The 21,149-nt window shown below is 47.2% G+C and overlaps 1 protein-coding gene across 3 annotated transcripts in view; it reads right to left on the bottom strand.

The window, feature by feature from the left end:
• The window catches only part of SYT17 (synaptotagmin 17), a 67,328-nt gene that overhangs the window by 25,849 nt on the left and 20,330 nt on the right, over nucleotides 1-21,149 (bottom strand). For all 3 annotated transcript variants that reach the window (XM_069486023.1, XM_069486021.1, XM_069486022.1), the window contains exons 6-7: nucleotides 4,243-4,363; nucleotides 2,355-2,510 (exon numbers count right to left, since the gene is read on the bottom strand). In XM_069486023.1, the coding sequence (XP_069342124.1) occupies nucleotides 2,355-2,510; nucleotides 4,243-4,363 (277 nt within the window). The remainder of the gene's footprint in view (nucleotides 1-2,354; nucleotides 2,511-4,242; nucleotides 4,364-21,149) is intronic.

Raw genomic sequence — 21,149 nt, 5'->3', positions numbered from 1 at the left:
ATGTGTCAGAATTTCCTTCCTTTCTAAGGGTAAGGAATATTCCATCATATATATATATATATATATATATATATACACATACATATATATATATATATATGCCCCACACATTTTGCTTATCCATTTACCTGTCGACGGATGCTTGCCTCGCTTCTACCTTTTGGCTACTGTAAATAATGCTGCCATGGACATGGATGTACAAATATCCAGGTCTCTGTTTTCAATTCTTTTGCACATATACCTAGAAGTGGAATTGCTAGATCATACGGTAACTCTACTTTTAACTTTTTGAAGAATTGCCATCAAACTGCATTTCTTTTTCCTTTCTTTCTTTTTTCCCACGTCCAGTAACAGCCCAACCACCTCAGTGGCCAACTGCACTTGACTTTGGTTCAGTATACCTGCCCGAATTTCCCAGAAGGCCTCCAGGATCCCATGTTGCTATCTCAGGAGCCAAAAAGCAATTTTACCCATCTTTTCTTTCCTTTTCTCTCCCTTTTTTTTTTTTTTTTACTTCAGCTGCAAAAATCACCTGATTGAAAATGGCAGGAGAAGAATCCTCATCCCACACAGGAAAAGAACTGTTCAGAAAGTCCAGCCCACCAACTAATTATAGGCTTTTACCGGGGATTCTCAGCAAATGCTTAAATTGCAGATCAACCTTACTTTTGTTATGAAGTGTTGGGAAACAGAGTAATGGGCTGGGTTTCAGATCTTCAACCTGGAGGTGACAGCTCTTTCCCTCAGTGAATAAATAAAGCAGGTTAGAACCTTATGGATTTGAGTTCAGGAGAATCGTGGCTTTGCTGAGATAGACGCTGGCTCAACCCGCATTTCTATTATTCCAGCCAGTACCCTTTATGTAAAATGGCACTCCTGCTGGGATTTCCACTCACAGCTGTGGTTCTGACCCCTGACTGTGCCATAGAAATATTGGAAATACATGGGGTGCTTTAAAAACAGCAAGACCAGAGCTTGAATCCTAATTCTGCCAGCCTGAGACCTTAGGTGGGTTACTTAGGTTTTGAGCCTTAGTTTCTAGACCCGCAGGTTGAGGGTGATGACATTGACTTTATAGGGCGGGGGTTATGGTGGATATTAGCAATGACATAGCGAAGTCCCTACTATAATTAGAACACAGGAAATAATAACCGTTACTTCTGTTAACTCTAACCCACTATGGTAGGCAGCTTCTTAGCTCCCAGCAAGCCCTGCCTCCCGCTGTTCACGCGCTTTGTATCCCCCTCCTCCTGAGTGTGGGCTGGGCCCAATGAGTTGCTCCTAATGAACAGAATATCAGAATATCACAAAAGCGATAGAATGTCATTTCTAAGATTAGATTATGAAAAGACTCTTGCCACCTCTTCTCCTCCACTTGACCACTCTGATGAAAGCCCTCTGCCACGTTGTGAACTGCCCTATGGAGAAGCCCAGGTGACAAGGAATCGAGGAAGGTCACTGGTCAACAACCTGGAAGGAACTGAGGCCCCCAGTCCAACAGCCTGCAGGGAACTAAATCCTGCCGACAACTATGTGAGTGAGCTTGAAAACAGATCCTCCTGGGTTGAGCATTCAGATGAGACTGCAGCCCCAGCCAGTATCCTGACTGTAGCCTCGTCAGAGATACCAGCCAGAACCACACAGCAAGGCTACGCCTGGATTCCTGACCCACAGGAACTATGAGCTAATCAATGTTTGTTGTTTTAAGCTACTAAATTTTGGGGTGATTTATTATGCAGCAATAGATAAGTAATATACCCTAAAAACAATAAATTAAATTACACTCTGAAAAAAAAAAAAAAACAGACTAAATTCTACCAGACAGTGGCATACGAAGCCTCTACTTAAATACTATATCCTTAGGGAAGCCTTTCAAAATCCCCCTCTCTGAGTTAGGTAACCACTCTTCTCTATTAGATTGTAAGCAACTTGAGTTATCAGCATCATCATCAAAGCAAACATACAGTGAGTACTTATCATGTACCAGATGCTATTCCAAAGTCATAAGTCAATTACTCTTCACAAGAAATCTACGCCACAAGTACTAGTATTGTCCACATGTTATAGATGAGGAAACTGAGGCTCAGAGGAGTTAAGTAACTTGCCAAAGGGTTCAGTTATTATGTGGTAATGCCAGGGAATCTGGCTCCAGAGTCCACATTTGTGACAATTACGTTATATGGCTCTATGAGTCTTGCCCAAGTTCACAGATGGTAAGTGGATTCAAACCCAGATAGTTGAACACCAGACTTGAAGTTCTTAAAAACATAACTCTTTCTAGATGCCTCTCTCTCTAAGACAGTACATTGAACATGCCTCACCTGGGGTTCATCAGGGTCTGGAATGCTACCTACCTGTAAACACTAGGCTGGCATTCTCTAGTTCTTCTTGGGGAACTTTGAAGCTGAAGGATTCATTGTAGAAAGGATCAATTGTGCCTCTTAAGAAGGACGTCTTCTTAGTTTTCACAAGCTTGAGTCCATGCACCAGCTGGATTTTCACAAAGGGGTCTGAAAATTTGACACAGCACCACAGAATGTTGGAGATCATAAAACTTAATCTGCCCAGCCATTCATCCATTCAACTTCCCAACCATCTATCTTTTTATTCATCCATTCTTCTATCCATCCATCCATTCAACTTTTCATCTATCTCTCAGTCCATCCATCCATCCATCCACCCACCCACCTATGCATCCATCCATCTTTCCAGCCATCTGCCAGTTCACTGATCCATTCATCATTTCACCATTCTTCTATCTGTCCATTCTTCTATCCATCAATCCACCCGTCCATCCAAGGTACCATAGGACAGCCCAACCATCCATCCATCCTTTTGTCTCTCTATTTTACTATCAATTCATCCACCCATTCATCCATTCGTCAGTCCAGGCATCCACCCCTCCTTTAATTCATTCATTCTCTCATCCATCCATCTATTATCCATCCATGTGCTTATCCCTTTCTCTCTTCCTCCAACCATCTAATATTGGTTGAGGTCCTCCCATGTGTCTGGCATTGTGTTCATTTTACAGACGAGAAAACTGAGAACACTAGGTCAGTCCTTGATTTTTGGTGAGAAATGATTTGTTTAAGATCTGGCTGGTGGGGGCAGAACCAGACTCAGAGCCTGTCCTGGCTTTGGAAACCCCATTACGTCAGGGAGCCCACAGCTTAAATACGGGAGAATAGAGATGACGGAATTGTAACTGTCATCCTTAGATCATTTTACAATTTTAAAGGGGTTCATGGACATTATCTAATTTAATATTTCTTTAAACAACCCAGCGGCATGAATACCATTATTAAGTCAATTTTTGAGATGGAGAAATTGAGGCACATAGAAGTTAAGTAACTTCTCCAGGGCTGCATCATTTGCAAGCAGCAAAACTGAGATTTGGTTATAGGAAGTCTGACTCCAGAACCCTTATATCATTTTATCATATTGACTCTCTCCCATGGTGGTGAGCCTGAAACTCTCCAGTCTTAATACCACGCCCTTTACTGGCTCCTCCTAAACCTCTGTTTCCATAATGTGGCTTTTGAGAATGCAAGGTATCTTCTAGCTGTCACCTTATAGCAAAAGTAATTTATTTTAGCTACTGCACTTAGAGAAGACAGTAATTCCACCACTGAGCTGCAGAGATCCCTATGACCATGGCTGCTTTCACAATATCCCATGCTGTCATGGGAGAAGCTACAAACAGATGAAATAGAATCTATTCCATTTGATTAAAAGTCATGTTTGAATTGGTTTTGCTATAAAGTAGACACTTCAAATACAACAGTCTTTTCAGGGCTGGAATTTATAAAGATTTATGGTATACACGAAATGAACTGGGAAGAAACATCAAGGTGTGTCCACCATGCTTACTGATTAGAAAGCATTGTCATTGCACACTATCGCCTCCTGGAGCATGGTGTCTCCATCGCAGGCATAGTGTTTGGAAAGGCAGGTAACTTCCTTGGGCTGCACAGGTTCAAAAACTAGATTTCCAGTAGTTATCACACTGGGCTCGGTCAACTCCCCAATTCAAATAGGGTTGCTGAGATGGCATCATTTACCTGCCTCATCCTAAGAGATAACTGATTATTTATTTTTCCTCTTGACTAGCACCCTAGCGCTGGATGGTATCTCCAGGGTCTTATCCATAGTATCTCAGATGGAGAAATAGACAAGGTCCCCCAAACAAACACAGATGCCCCATTAAAGAAGTGGGGGAGAGAGGGGCTCACACTGTACCTGAACCTTGGCTCACATCTGTCTGAAGAAGTTGCTTGGCTCGAATGACATCAACATTCAGTCTCCCAGCACTTGGCAGATAATTCAGTGACAGAAGCAGCTCCCCAAGCTCCACTTCATTCTGCAGAGACAGGAAATGGTCAGGAAGTTGCTATTATTCCTTCTGCACCCACCATGCAGGAAATTGATTTCGGCAGCTCACAGACGGGTTGCTGTGGGTGGGTCTGTTGACAGTGGGGCCTCTTTCTTTGATTTCTTTTAGCCTCTGCCTCCAATTATTTTCTGCTCTTAGAACACTTAATAGCAGCAACAAAAACAACAACAAAAGCATCAATAATAAGAGAAAATAAATGTTACATTGCCATGTACTATGCAAAGCACTTTACATATAGTAACTAATTTAATCTTCATTATGAGTCTGTGAGGTATTAGGATTAACCCCATTTAATAGATGAGGAAACTGAGGCTCAAATAACATGTCCAAAGCACACAGCTAGAGAGTGGAAGAGTCGGCATTTAGACCCAGGAAGGCCGACTCCAGATACTGTGACCACTATGTTATTCTGCCTCCCAGTAAGATGCCTGAGTATCACCCGCAGAGTAACTATCTGGGTGAGAAATCTGTTCTTAACCTGTAGTCCACAATGGAGCTCACGCTTCTAGCCTCACCATGGCAACGCTTGGCACTGTGGCATCCCTTGTTGAAGAGCACCCATTCCCTCAATGTCAATGCTGTCACGCTTGTGAAAAATTCACATGAGCACCTAAGTGCATGACTCCACACTGCCAAAAATACCTAGAACACAGGAGGCCCCCCTACTTTTTTATCCCTTTAAAAGATTTCTGTCATAGAAAATTTCAACCATATACAAAAATGAACAGACTAGCACAACAAATCTCCATCTATCCATCACCCACTGGTGACAATTATCAACATTTTACTGAATGATGTTTCACCTAAATCCCTATGTGTAAAAAATTTTAGCTGAATATTTTAACCTAAGTCCCAACACGATGTCCTTATGCCCGTATACCCTTCAGAATGCATCGCTCACTGATAACATCAAAACAAACATTATTAGTAAGAGAAATTTCCAGTCATAGTCAAAAGAAGGCAGAAGAGTATAAGGATAAACAGGATAAAATAATAGGATGTCTCATCTGGGGAGTGATCCATTTGCAAGACTGTTGTCTGGAGTCAGGGCAATGGTTGGTAGAAAATAAAAAAGGGCGCCAATTATGCAATATCGAAGGATTCATTGATTCCTGTAACAATCGCTAATTTAACAGTTACTGGATCCTAGGCACTGGCGACATCGCAATTGTGGTCATTATAGCAAAACTTCACGGGATAGGCCCTGTCTAGGCACACTAAAGCTGAATCTCGTTTCTTTCTCTCAACAACTCTAGAGGCTTCCATCTTACAGATGAAGGAATTCAGATTTAGAGAAGCTGCGTGACTTGCTCAAGATCACATCATAAATAAAAAGGACAGGATTCAGGCTGAGCCCGTGCATTAACTCTCACACCATGTTTCTGGTGGTTAAGCATCAATCATAGACATCGAGGAATTCACAGTTGATTACAGGACAGCAACGAAGATATAAAAACAAATCAAAATTCCAGGGGCTGCACACTCAGTAGGATAGCTATAATACACACACACACACACATACACACACACGCACACACACACAGAGCAAAAAGAAAGAAAAATAACAAGCATCGGCCAGGATGTGGAGAATTGGAACCCTTTATGTTGCTGGTGGGAATGGAAAATGGTGCAGTCAGTTTGGTAACCAGGTTGGTGGCTCCTCAAAAGGTTAAACACAGAGTTACCACGTGACCCAGCAGTTCTACTCCTGGGTACCCAGGAGAAGAATAGAAAACGCACGTCCACACAAAATCTTGTATATGCATGTTCGCAGCAGCGCTATTCAAAATAGGCAAAAGGTGGAAACAGTCTAAATGTCCAACAAAAGATAGATAACAAAATACGGTATATCTGTACATTGGAATATTACTCAGTCTTAAAAACGAATGAAGCTCTGATCCGTGATGCAATGTAAACGAACCCTGAAAACATGCTAAGTGAAAAGAAGCCAGACACAAGAGATCACGGGCTGTATGATTCCATTTCTAAGATATCCAGATAGCAGTCATGGTTGCCAGGCTCTGGGAGTGGGGGAATGTAGAGTGACTGCCTGATAGATACAGGGTCCCTTCTGGGTGATGGAAATGTTCTGGAATTAGACAGAAGTAATGGCTGCACACCACTGAGAACGGACTAGATGCCACTGAATTGTATACTTAAAATGATTGAATGTAAATTATATGATTTCACCTCAATTAACAAACACTTCTAGGGCCTAAGTGCTAAGGAGCCACATGGACCAGACCCAAGACAGACTGAAGCACAACCCATTCTTGGGAGGGGTGTGTTCAGGGAAGGCTTATGAAGAAAGAGGCATTTGGGTAAGCCTTGAAAGATATTAGTAAGTAGGATTTGGTGCATCAAATACTGCAGGGAAGGGCACCCCACAGAGATGGAACAGAACAAGGGAATCCTTCACTGTAGCCCCAATACCCTCTGTTGCTCTGGTCCTGAATTGCTCAATTTCATAATATAAAGGCCCAAGTAACCTGTTATTTTATTTATTTATTTATTTATTTATTTTTGAGACAAGGTCTCTGTCACCTGGGCTAGAATGCAGTGGTGTCATCATAGCTCACTGCAATCTCAAACTCCTGGGCTCAAGCGATTCTCCTACCTCAGCCTCTTGAGTAGCTGGGACCACAGGCTAATTTTTTCTATTTTCAGCAGAGACCTTCAGCAAGGTCTCACGCTTGCTCAGTCTGGTCTCGAACTCCTGGCCTCAAGCGATCCTCCAGCCTCAGTCTCCCAGAGTGCTGGGATTACAGGCCACCGCACCAGGCCTAATTGTTGTTAATAATAAAGTAGCCAAAGACAGTTAATAATTTGTATTTTTAAAATCAATTAGTGAGGATTCCTCTTACAAATAACATCGCCCTCGCCTGTGAGCAGTCCTGGTTTGTTGTAGTTAGGTGGGAAAGACCATACTCATTAAACAGAACAGCTGTGTGCGCACTGGGGCCCCTAGGAATGGGTGATGCCTCCCACCTCTACTTCCAATAAAAAACAAGAAAAAATACATTTTTTTGGCAAGAACTTGACATTTCAGAAATAACACTGAAGTAAATAAGCATTGAGAAATCAGAACACTGCTGAGATCTGCAGTTGAAAATTGATATTATCTTAAATAACATATGGTAGGGGCTCCATAGTTTTCAGGGCTCGGGGCCCCAAGTCTTTTCTTAACCCAGCCCTGGAGAAAGAATAGAGTCCCCACTAAACTCAGGGCCTCTGCCCCAGAATATGTGGCACACATAAACAGCAGCATTCATGGGGACATCAAAAACTGCAACCTGAGGGCAAAAATGTCCCCGGGGCGTTCCTGGAGCCAGTGTCTTCTCAGTCCCTCTTCCCTAGAAGCATCTGATGCTGGATTTAAAAGCCGATGAGCCGCCAGCGACAGAGAACTTGGAACATGGAACAGAAAGCCAGACCACTGAGCCCAGCGGCTCTCAATCTGCACCGCCCCCCAGGAGGATCCCAGACCCCCCCCAGGAGGATCACAGACCCCACCCCAGAAGGATCATAGACTCCCCCGTGACCTTTGCAGACGCCCATGGAATATGGGCACATTCAAGTTGCATCAACCTGGGGCAATTCTGCCCTCTCCCTTCACCACCTCCAGGGACATTTGGCAGTATCTAGAGACATTTTTGGTTGTCACAACTGGGTTGTGTGTGTGCTACTGGCATTTAGTGGGCAGAGGCCAGGGATACTCCTAAACACTCTACAAGGCACAGGACAGCACCCCACCACCAGCAAAGAATGATCTGGCCCCAAATATCAACAGTGCCGAAGTTAAGAAACCTTGAGCTCGGCCAGGAGCGGTGGCTCATGCCTGTAATCCTAGCACTCTGGGAGGCCGAGGAGGGCAGATTGTTTGAGCTCAGGAGTTCGAGACCAGCCTGAGCAAGAGCGAGACCCCGTCTCTACTAAAAGTAGAAAGAAATTAATGGACAGCTAAAAATATATAGAGAAAAAAAAATTAGCCGGGCATGGTGGCGCATGCCTGTAGTCCCAGCTACTTGGGAGGCTGAGGCAGGAGGATTGCTTGAGCCCAGGAGTTTGAGGTTGCTGTGAGCCAGGCTGATGCCACGGCACTCACTCTAGCCCTGGCAACAGAGTGAGACTCTGTCTCAAAAAAAAAAAGAAACCTTGAACTAAACCAATGAACCTTGGGCTGATTCAGATTTTTTTCTTATACATGATTCTAGCCTGAACAAATGGTTCATGGGAATCAAAGACTTTGAACTTTTCTCCAAGAGATGTAAGAAAAGTCCCTTTGCTGCCTCAGCTGAGCTTATCTTGAGTCTCTTCCGCACAGAAAGGGGCCAAACCACTAGCTCCAAGGCAGAGCCGGGAAGGGTCAAGCTAAGATTTCCTTCCTTCCGCTTCCTCCTTAGGCCTTTCTTCTTAGCTGCAACACAGAAACCCAGGCACCAAATACAAAAATCCTCCCAGGAAGTGGGCTCAGCCTTCCCAAGACAAATGGATTGCTCGTTCTGGGAAGATCTCCAAACTCTATGAAGTCTCCAAATTTAGTGAGATAAGCTTGGAGTGTCAGAGCTGAAATACTTTAGGTCGGTACTCTAGGTTTACATTATAAAAGAAAACAGAACCATGCCATTCTCTCGCTTCCCTGTTTAAAACCCTCCATCACTGTTAGAATAAAATCCAAAGTCCTTAGCCTGGTCTGCGACAGAAATCTCTGCCTCAGCACTATCGCCACTTTGGGCTGGATCATTCTTTGCTGCGGGGCCCGTCCCGTGCATTGCAGGGTGTTCAGCAGCAACCCTGGCCTCTACCCACTCGGTGCAGGTAGCATTACACCTCCCCGCAATTGTGACAACCCAAAAGGTCTCCAGATAGGGCCAAATGTCCCCTAGGGCAAACTCACCCAGCTGAGAAGTACCGCTCTACAAGGATCAAAGGACCTGCCCCCTGCCTACCTCTGAGACCTCATCTACCAACCACCTGTTTTCTTTCCATTCCTTGAAAACACAAGGTCATTGCTGCCCCCAGGGCTGGACCCTGCTATTCCCTGGAAATCTCCACTCAGCTGTCACCTCCTCATCTAAGCTCTCCATGACCACCCAGTTGAAAACAGCTCTCTGCCCCATCAATTTCGATCGCAACACTTTGTTTTATTTCCTGCACAGCATTTGGTCCTTACCTGCTATTTTCTTGTTCTCCATAAAGGCAAGGGCAGTGCCCACGTGTCCAGCACTATATGCACAGCTTCTGGAACAATGTCAACACAGATGACCCCGGGAACAAGCAGCACAGCCCTCAACATGGAGGCCGAGCTGCTGCCACAACGGGGTCCGAGAGGAGTCACCATAAGACGCTCTGTCCCCTGCCCTATCCAACCTCAAAACAATCGAAGCTGAGATGGGAGAAGCAACGGGGTGACCAGGACCACATCCACTTCGTCCCTTGTCGAGGGGATCTCACAAGTACGCAGCCCTCATTTCCTTTTTCATAAGAGCCTAAAGAGTTTAATTTGGTCGAACCACGTGGGGTGGGCTGGGGAGAACCAAAATAGACCATCTGCAAATTACTCAAATGATTCCAGAAGCCGCCCTGCAAGCTCCCTGGCAGCCGGCTCAGCTCGCTCATCTCTACTCAGACAGAATTTCTCTCTCCCTGCAGCCTTTGAACACGGTTAATTTCCAATCAATAAAAAGGAAATCAAAGAAAACCATTTGGGACAAAAGACATTTTCTGGGGAAAACAAGAGCCGCGCTCTGCTCCTGACCAGCGTCCTTTGAAGTGCTTCTCGTCACCTACAAGAGGGTTTCACACCCGTCCACACAACTTTTAATGAAGCCCAAACACAGCTGCTCTGTTTCTCCTCTGCCTTTGTTCTCACACGGGGGAAGACGCCTTTTGTCTCTTAATCTACTGCACAAACATTAAGATAGGAATGAATGTTTTTAAAAAGCAAAATCCAACCACAATGCCGGCACTTTACACAGTTCATCAAATGCTTTCTTTGCTTTCTTTTCTTCCTTTTCAGTATTTTCCCCCCCAGTCCTTGTCAATACACCAACACAGCATTTGCAGAGCCGCACTGACAACACTGGCAAATTCTGAAATTACTTTCTTTCAAAAACTTCAACACACACACACACACACACACACACACACACATTTTCCATGCGACTACCCAGACATCATAAGTATCATTTTTAATGTCCACATATAATATTCCATTAGGCTGAGATGCTATTAACTTACATTGACCATTTTCCTATTGCTAGATACTTACGTTATTTTTAATGATCTAATTTGGGCACTTAAGTATTTTTCTTCTTTTATGTCATATCCTTCTAATAAAACCCAGGGGCGGGATCACTGGCTCATGGAATATCAAGATATTTTTCTGCCACTTGATATGAACTACTGGACTGTTTGCTAAAAGGGCTGAACTAAGTTCACCGCCACCAGCAGAGGGGAACACAGAAGTCCCCCTATGATGTTACCAGGACTGGGTATGAACCTTTTATCAAATGGGCGTGGGAGCAGTATGATTGCAAAAATACGTATGCATAAGATGGCGCCATATTTTTTGTTTGCATTTCTTTGATTGAATATCTAGTCATCTATCCATGTGACTGCATTTCCCTTTTTGTGCAGAAACATTGACTTTCTGATGCTCTGTGTGAATTCAATGCCCTTCCTCTCTAAGCCCACAGTGTGGCTGACAATGTACATTTCACACTGAATTATATTTGGCTTTTTAATGACTCCCATCTGAGAGCTATCCTGGGGGTTTAGTCTGTATTTTCCTGCCTGCTGAAGAGGGTGAGCACCTTTTCATTGTTTATCAGCTATTTCCCTTCTGGGAAATCCCTGTTCCTTTCTCTTTGCTCATTTTTCTATTGGATGTTTGTCTTTCTTTCTCTTGTTAATTTATAAAATGGCCTCTGAATATTATGGATACTAATTATTCACCAGTCGTGCGTTGTTACGGGTTGAAGTATTACTACGTCCCTCCAAAATAAAGGCAGAGGTCTAGGAGACAGGGAATGCAAAGATTGCCAGCAAACCACCAGAAGCTACGAGAAAGGCCTGATTCTTTCCTTTGAGGGAATTGCTATTGTTTAAGCCACCAGTTTGTGGCACTTGGTTACAACAGCCCTGGCAAACTATTAAATAATACGTGTGTACAGCAAACGTGTCCTCCCAGTCTGTGGCCTGCCTCTTAATTCTTTTCACCATGTTGACCGACAGGCAGAAGCCATCATTGCAATGTGATGGTGCAGCCATCTTTCCCCTCAACCGTTCACACTTCATGGCCTCTTAAAGAGATGCTTTGCTACGCTGAGGTCATAAAGATCTTTATTTCCTTCTAAAACTTAAAGTCGGGCCTCTCTAACATGAGTTCTTAGCCGTCTGGACTTGATTTTGCTGTGTGGTGTGAGGTAAGGCTCATTTGTCATTTTCGAGGGAGTGACTGCCTTTTCCCCATCTTTCCGCCCCTCGAGGCTGTGAGCTCGTTGAGGGCAGTGGCGTCCCCAGTGCCTCTGGGCATAAAAGACCCAGTGCATGCTGACCACGTGAAATGTTTGCTTCTACCCTGTGTGTGAAGCTAAACCTTCCAGGGAAGGTGCGAGCGTTTACCTCTAGGACTCCACGGCCACCCAGATTAGATCAACTGACTTCAGATGCCTTCAAGCATCTCGAAAGAGCCAGATGTTGATTTTCATTCTAACTCAGGCTTCCAGTGAGCGTCTTGTTGCAGAGATGTCTGTTTAGCGGAGACTGTCGGTCCAAACCTGAACCCATGGGCATGATGCCTTGCCTCCAGGTACCCAGGACCCTGAATGAAGACCGTGCCGTGGACAGAATCACGGTTCCCCCCTCCCAAGGAGGAGCAGCAACAGCCAGGAAGAACCAGGGCACCTTGGAGCCGGCAGAGCCCAGCCCCAGCCTCTCTGCCTTCTGCTTACCCGACTTCTGCGGAGACAGCCTCCCCCTGCTCTCACGAACTCCTCCCCGGCCTCAGACCCAGCCCAACCACCCAGCAACGGATATTTACAGAGAATCAGCCACATGTCGGGCACACGGTTAGCATCCAGCAGGCGCTCAATAATCATCCACTGCCTGGGCAATTGGTCCAGTACATAGGACACAAAAATGACCAAGACAGGGAAGGTCCCTGTAATGGAGTTCCCGATAGTAAACAATTCTTTAGTTATTAATTATCACACATGATTAATTATGCAATGACTTAATTAGCACCATGGTGTGTGCTATGAAGAATAAAGTGGTGTTTTGGGGACTGGCCTTCCTAGGACTCCGCCACAGAAGTGGTGCTGAGCCCAGAGGTGAAGGAGACCTGGAGAGCAGGGTTTGAGGGCCAAGGAGCAGGCCCAGGTATAACCAAAAAGTCCCATGAGGGCCAGGGAAGGTGGGGAGGTCGGCAGGCTAGGGAAGGCCAGAGCTGAGAGGAAAGGCAAGTCCAATCACACCTTGCTGCCAGGTAAGGAGTCTGCACTTCTCCTTGAGGAATAGGGAGCCACAGATGGCTCTAGGCAGAGAGTCACCTAATTAGATCTGTGTTTTTAAAAACCTCCTTCCTCTTATAATGGTTCTAGCTGCCTTTCCTACTGACTCCCTCTTCCACTTACGTTGTAATTATTCACTTTTCTGCACTCAGGTAACAAACTTTTCTTATGTGGCTATTTTAACCTTTTATGTACTTTTTATTCCTCCGTGGGGAGGGACTGCGTCTTGCCCACCTCTCTTTCCTGCCCTAGTATCTGGAGGAAGCCCGTGGTTGGTATGGGTTGAATTTGTGGCCAAGAAAAGATACATGGAAGCCCTAACCTTCTCATACCTGTGAACGTGACCTTATTTGAAAATAGGGAGTTTGCAGACGTAATTGGGTCAAGAAGAGGTCACATCGGAGTCGGGTGGGCCCTAAATCCAACACGATGGGTTTATGAGGAGAGAAGAGCCCTAAACCCAGACGTACGGGGGAACCACATGAAGACGGAGGCAGGGATCGGAGAGCTGGAGCCACCTGCCAAGGACGGGCCAGCACTGCCAGCCACCCTCAGCCGCCACTAGAGAGGCCTGGGTGGCATCTCTCTCAGACCCTTCACAAGGAACCAACCCTGCCGGCACCTTGATCTTGGCCTTCCAGGCTCCAGAACTGAGAGAGAATAAATTTCCATTGTTTTCAGCTCCCGGCTGGTGGTAATCTGTTAGGAATACAGTGGTGGATTAAGACACAGGACTGAGTCACAGACTGTTGCAATCCTAGACCTCCAGGTGACAACGGTACAACCTCAGGAGACGTCGTCAGCCAGCCATTCCCACAGGGGACAAACCTACGCTTGGCAAGGTCAGTGTTTCCCAAGCTGTCCTTGACCTAAGAGTCACCTGGGGGTGCTTGTAAAACACAGATTCCTGGGACCTCCCCAAACCTACTCAATCAGATTCTTCAGGGCAGGGGCCCGGGAGTTAGTATTTTTAACAAGTGCCTCGGAAATCCTGATTAACACAGGTGTTTCAAGCGATGGGACCAAATGAGATGACTCAGGGACCTTAACTTGAGTTCAGTCCACTGGAAACCTCCACGGGGGTGCTCTGCAGTCATCGCCAACACCCCGCACCCCAAACTGAACTAATCAGTGCCACCTACCCTGTCCCCACCTCACTGTCCGGCACCCCCAACCAGCGAGCCCCTCCACTTGCAAACCCAGCGAGGTCCTAGAGACCGATCGCCCCCACCCTCTGCCCGCACGTCATTTCCAGCTCCCAAAAATCCTCCGAGCCCGCCGTGCCTGCCCTAAGTCACAGCTGGACGTCTCCCCCACCCTTCTCAGGCCACCTTGCTCTGCTCTCACACATCCCTGGAGCAGTGGTTCTCCACTGGGTGGTCGCACCCTCCAGGGGACATGCGGCAATGTCTGGAGATGGTTTGAGTTGTGACAAGTCAGGGAGAGGGAGCTGCTGGCACCTAGTGAGTGGGGGCCGGGGATGCTGCTAAACATGCCACAGCACACAGGACGGCACCCCACAAGACAGAACGATCGGCCCAAGGTGCCAAGGTCGAGAGACCCTGCTCTAAATCCATCTCAGACACTACTCCAGGGGGAGCAAACCAAAACTCACACCTATCGGGGGTCTCCCCTATTTTTTATCTTTTAATGGCTCCCATCCCCCTTGGGATAAACGCCAAGATCCACGGCTGGTCTGTAAGGATCTTCATTCCCCGGCTTCTGCTTCCAGTGTGGTGCCGTTCCCCGTAGGGCCAAATTACACGCCAGGCACGTGGAACATTCCGGGCCACCCAACCTCCCCCAGACTCCAGCCCACCCCCAGTAGGGCAGGATCCCTGCCGGCTGCTCCCACAGGCCTCGGACTTACCTCTTGGAGTTGGTGGCCACTACTCATGCCACGAATAGAAGCTCCACCTTGAGCCGGAACCGGGCACAGAACTGGGCACGGAGGGGCGAATAAGTCCCCCAGGAGCCCCATCCCAGGGAGGTGTTGGCGGACAACGCAACTCTGGACTCTGGATTCTAACTGTCACCCTCAGCCTAGACGGCAAGCCCTTCACTTACTGCTCTACCCCCGAGACCCACGCGGGAGGCGACTCGTGGCAAACCCTCCTAACGTGTCCACTAAATAAACCAACAGTAACCACAGCTGGAAACGTGGACGAGCACTTCTGCACACACAGGGGGCTGAGCACGTGCCATCTCGTCACATTCTCTCACTCGGTTCCCAAAAGAGCCCTTCAGTGAGGATGAGGATGAGGATGATATACTGATGACAACCAACATTACGTGAGGGCACAACCACGCGCCAGGCAGAGTTTCGAGCGTGTTCCTTACTTTCCCATTTAATCTTCACAGAGACCTCACGGGAGAGGTACTATTACTGCCCTCACTGTGCACATGAGTGAACGGAGGCACCAGAAGGTTCAGGCATGTGTCCGATATCACGCAGTGAGCTGGTGGCAGAGCCAGGGTGTGAATAAGGAGGACACATTTGATCTTTGTCCCTGGCTCCTGGCACACAGCTTCTAAAGTCGCTGGCATCTCCAGAGTGATCAGGTGTCTTTTTGTATGTTACTGAGATGACTGACAGGTGGCCAGGGGCCCTGGGTAGCTTCAGGGTGGGGCTGGTCACCAGAAAGACCAAGGCGGGATTGAAGGGTGGGAACTTCCAACTCCTCTCCCAGACCCCCAGCGAGGGGACAGGGGTGGAGGCTGAGCTCCATCACCAGTGGCCAGTGATTTAATCAACCACTCCTACATCATGGTGCCGCCATAAAAACCCTAAAGGACGGTTTGGAAAGCTTCCAGATGCGTGACTACATCACGGTGCTGGAGGAGGGTTACTTGGACGGGGACAACACAGAAACTCCCCCTTGGCAAGTTACTCAAACTTTCTTTCTTTTTTTGAGACAGAATCTCACTCTGTTGCCCGGGCTAGAGTGCTGTGGTGTCAGCCTAGCTCACAACAAGCTCAAACTCCTGGGCTCAAACGATCCTCCTGCCTCAGCCTCCCGAGTAGCTGGGATTACAGGCGCTCACCACCACACCTGGCTAACTTTTTTGTTTCTATTTTTAGTTGCATGGCTAATTTTTTCTATTTTTAGTAGAGACGGGGTCTCACTCTTGCTCAGGCTGGTCTTGAACTCCTGGCCTCAAGCAATCCTCCTGCCTTGGCCTCCTGGAGTGCTGGGATTACAGGCATGAGCCACTGCGCCCGGCCTTACTCAAACTTTCTGTGCCTCAGTTTCTTTACTGTAAAATGGGGACAATGACAGTCTTTGGATGGTTTTCAAACACAAATAGAAAACCCCTAGAACAGTTCCTGACCCATGGTAAGTACCAAGGGAGAGCCAGCATTTATTATTATTGATGACACTGCTGGAAGTGGTTGGCCTGGTTCTAGCCTGAAGATAATGGAACTATAGGTCTGTGCTCTTGACCACGATATGGCGCCACTGTATACATGTGCCTGGCTCTCTGTTCTTAGCTCCTCACAGTGCTGAGCTGGACTGCCTGCAACAACCCCTGAAATAAGTAACTCTTCAGGGAGGGAAAAAGGCTCTGATGTGTGGCATTAGTCAAGCTCATACACAGTGGCTGATTTCAAGCTACCAATGTGATGTCAACCAGCTTGCAAAATTCCTGAATATTTAACATTTGCCTCTGTGAGCCAGTGCAAGCTGGCGCCAGCACCACCACATGATCCCCATTTGCAGACAAGAAAACTGAGGCTTAGAGATGATAAGTAACTCACCCGAGTCCACAGCTCCAGCGGGTGGCAAAGCTAAGACTTGAACTCAAGTCTGTAGGACCCCAGGGCCTATGCGCTTAACCAGCACTAGATCTTTATGGGGTAAAGCAGTTGGCACAGTGGCAAGACCTCCTGCCTGAAAGCTGTGTGACTTTGGACAAGTCACTCAACCTCTCTGTGCTGTACTTTTCTCATCTATATATTATAATAGGGAAGTTGTTCCAAATCATCTCTGATTCCTCTTCTAGTTCAAATACTAAGTAGGAATCAAAAGTACATGTGGATGTTTGAAATGTAAAATCAATTTCTATTTAAGGAGGAAGACAGTTAGAAGGACCATGTGAAAAGAAACTTCTAGTTAATGGCGGCTTTGTAAGGTGCTGGCCTGGGTCCAGCTCTGGCTGTACAGTGTTGCCAAAACATTGCTGGTCATCAAAACCTGAGCAGAAAACAATTTGAACGTACACACAAAGGCCAGGATCCGACTGAGAGGGTCAAGGCTGATAGCCGCTTGGGGCGAGTTAAAGACGGATTCTCATTAAAAACCTGGCATTTGCCTTGACAAGAGCCATGGCTCTTAAGGTGTCAGGGGGTGAGTGATCTTGAAATACAAGATGCAGTTAGGAGTTACCGGGCTGTTTTTGGCAGCTGACAAGGCAGGCTGGGGGCGTTCATAACTCCAGGCGGTTTCCAGGTACCAGGTCCAATGAGCATATAACTCCATGTACCTCGATTTATTATTTGTGCTTCTAAAAAATGTCTACCCAGATACAGGGGCTCATGTCTGTAATCTCAGCGCTTTGGGAGCCCGAGGCAAGGAGGATCGTTTGAGGCCAGGGGTTGGAAGTTACAATGAGCTATGATCGTGCCACTGCGCTCTAGCCCAGGCAATAGAGCGAGACCCGGTCTCTTAAAAAAAAAAAAATGTCCCAGTGAAACTACTCTGTATGACACCATAATGGTGGATATATGTCATTATACGCTTGTCCAAACCCACAGAATGTACAATGCCAACTGCATCCTAATGTAAACTATGGGTCTGGGGCAGTAACGATATATCAACGTAGGTTCATCTATAGCAACAAACGTCCCCCTCGGGCGGAGGATGTTGATAATGGGGAAGGCTGTGCACGTGGCGGGGCAGGAGTGTGTGGGAAATCTCGGTACCTCCCTCTCAATTTTTCCGTGAACTTAAACTGCCCAAAAAATAAAGTCTAAAAAAAATTCCTAAATTCCCTTTATCTACCCTCTGCTTAGGGCATGGCTGAGACCAAAGTAGCATATATTGAAATGCAAATCAGATTCTAAGGCCAATTCCTCCTGCCCCCAATCTCAGCTGCTCCCCAATGTCCCCTCCCCTTCCTCCCTGCAACCTTCTGGTGCCTGGGCTCCCGATCACCATCGATGCAGTGCATATTATGCACCAGGTGCTTTGCCTGCCTGATCTTGGTTTATCAAGAGGAAGCGCTGTGACGTAGAGTGGCTAGGAGCAGAGCCTCTGCAACTGGGTGGCCTGGGTTCAAATCTCGGTTCCGCGGCCTTGGGCACGTTGCTTAATGCATGCCATACTCTTCTCGTCTATAAAATGGGATGACGGCAATAGTTATTAATAACATACTGAAAGTGCTCTGCAGTGTGTCTGCCACACAGTGAGTGCTATGCAAGGGCTGCCGTCAGCATTATCTTCACAATACTCCCCCGATTCCCCATGCAGTAAGCATTATTATCCCTCGTTTATAGCTGAGGGATTGGACCCAAGTCCACACAGCTGGGCAATGGTGCAGCTGCGACTTATAACCAGGACAGTGTAACTCACAAGCTAACGTTGTTTACACAAGGCTATTCATTCAATTAAAAACACATCTGCTGAGTTCCTTTTAAGTACTAAAGATACTCAGACTAAATAACAACTAAAACTTTCTTTTTGGGCAAGGGGAGCTACAGGTGTGCATCATCGTGCACAGCTCATTTTATTTTTATATTTTTACTTTTTGTAGAGACAGGGTCTCACTATGTTGCCCAGGCTGGTCTTGAACTCCTCAAGCGATCCTCTTGCCTCGGTCTCCCAAAGTGCCAGGAATACAGGTGTGAGCCACCACACCATGGCCCCAAAACTGATTTCTATGCAGTAGTTACTCTGCCCCAGGGTCTGGCCAAGCCTTTCCCTGTGTGTTGAGAGGATGTTGTGTGGGGACATTTCCTGTTGGCCCCAGAACTGGCTGCTCTGGCCCAGAGCTGAGGACCTGGGAGACGTATTAAGGAGCCAGCGACAACTGGGGCCCAACACCTCCCTCTGGGATTTGTAAGAGGCAGAAGTGGTTCTGCAGTAGTCACACCTTCCCTGTTCCCAGTACCTGTTAAGCATAAGGGATAGGGGAGAGGGAGGCCTTGGCTGAGTGGGGACAGCTGTCTATGTTCCCTGTCCCCTGCCCTCCCAAAAGCCAAGAGAGAGACGGCTGCCAAGAGAGTCACTTGCAAAGACTACGTGCCTCTATAAGAAGGGGACAGCCAGACATGGTGGCTCACGCCTGTAATCCTAGCACTCTGGGAGGCCAAAGCGGGAGGATTGCTTGAGGTCAGGAGTTTGAAACCAGCTGAGCAAGAGCGAGACCCTGTCTCTACTAAAAATAGAAAAAATTAGCCAGGTGTGGTGGCGCACGCCTGTAGTCCCAGCTACTTGGGAGGCTGAGGCAGGAGGATTGCTTGAGCCCAGGAGTTTGAGGTTGCTGTGAGCTAGGCTGACACCATGGCACTCTAGCCGGGGTGACAGCAAGACCCTGTCTCAGAAAAAAAAAAAGAAAGGGAGGTTGGCATTTTTTTCTTTACAGGTTTCTGTGTAGCCAGGGTCGTGTCCATCTGCTTCACACATTCCTGATCAGAGGAAAGGAGAAACAAAGAGTGCTATGAGCAGAGAGAAGGAGGGGCGTGGCAGATCCCGCACTCGGAGCCGTGGAAGTGGCGAGAGTAAGTGTAGCGATGCTGACGGTCCCACCGCAGCACTTTGTCCTGACCCAGCCAGAGTCTGCTGGGCTTCCTGTCGTCAGCCCTACGTCTCTCCACTTAGGGTCTCTCTGGCCTGTTCATGTCCCTAAGGCAAGCTGCAGGTGCCCAGGGAATAATTAACTCCCAGGAGCATTCCAGAACCCTCGCCTGATGGCAACTGGTGCATAAATACCCCAGCTCCCTCCCCCCACCGCAGGCTGCACTGAGTTCTCCAGGAGCATTAAGTTCCAGTCGCCCACAGCGGTAACTTGCTTGTTATCAGTCTCATTACCCCTTTTCCCTTCTGGTTTTCCTTGGTGTCACCTCCCAAATAAAATACACTTGCACTCAAATCTTTGTCTTGAGGTCTGTTTCTAGGGGAGCCCAACCCAGGATGACAGATGACTTTCCCCGGGGTCGCTGGACACCAAAGAAGACAGCTTTGTCAGAGGCAACACGCACAGACTCCACTTCCTAAGGCACAGAGCCCCGAATTCTAGGCTGCAAAGGTCTAAAAGGTTTTCCTTTGGACAGAGCAAATCTCAGGTTAAAGCAGTGTTCAGGAACATAAATAGCCAGCATCCCGGTGTGCAAATACCACTTTTGACTAAACAGATTTTCTTCTTCCGGGCCCAAATCAAACACTCCTTCTCAGTGGGCAATCTGCCTTCGTAATATGAGATATGAATACTAAGCCCTGACATGACTCAGGACTATCATCCCCCATGAACTTCCAGGAGCACTGCGCCTTGAGTCTGCCTGTCCGTAAGTCATCACAATAAAGGCAGCTGATGTTGGGTGTGCCCCGCGCAGCAAGTGCTCGTCAAAGCAGCCTGGGCATGGTATTACCAAGCCAGCTCATGAAGCCATCACAACATCCAGCCAGCAAGTGGCAAAGCCAAGCTTCAGACGCAACTCTTTGCAGCTTGAGCAGCCAAACCCTTTCCACCTTCCACCTTCCACCAGCCACCCCGTGTTTCTCCGAATGAGGTCCAGAGCTCACTTGCATTAGAATCTCCCAGCACATTCACTAAAATGCAGATTCTTGGGCTTCTCCCCCAAGACTTAGGAAATCAGAGTCAGGAAGGATGAGGTCTGGAGACCTCACAGTCACAGATCACAGGTGACACTGACACTCGTTAGAGAGCCCCCGCAAAGAGAGAGCCCTGCTCTGTTTCACATCTCTTGCTTACGGCTCCCCCGAAACTGGAGTTGAATGTCTCACGGCTGGTCCTGGGCATCAAAGACTCTGCCTTCAAATTGCACCTCCAAGCTGACTCCTGGTACCTCTACCCTACGTGGGGTCCAGACGGCCCCCAGCCCTCGCCTAGGAGATCACAGCGATTATTCCTAACTGGTACCTTGGCTTCCTCTCATCCTTTGCTCCCCAACATTTTCTTATGAACATTTTCAAATACAGAGAAGCTAAAAGAATTGTAGAGTGCACAATTAGATACATCACCTAGATTCTACAATGAACAGTTATTAATAATTCTACAAT

Source organism: Eulemur rufifrons, chromosome 14, assembly GCF_041146395.1.
Source record: "Eulemur rufifrons isolate Redbay chromosome 14, OSU_ERuf_1, whole genome shotgun sequence".
Taxonomy (NCBI): domain Eukaryota; kingdom Metazoa; phylum Chordata; class Mammalia; order Primates; family Lemuridae; genus Eulemur; species Eulemur rufifrons.
Note: the sequence above shows the minus strand (reverse complement) of the source record. Positions and strands in the feature narration are given on the sequence as shown.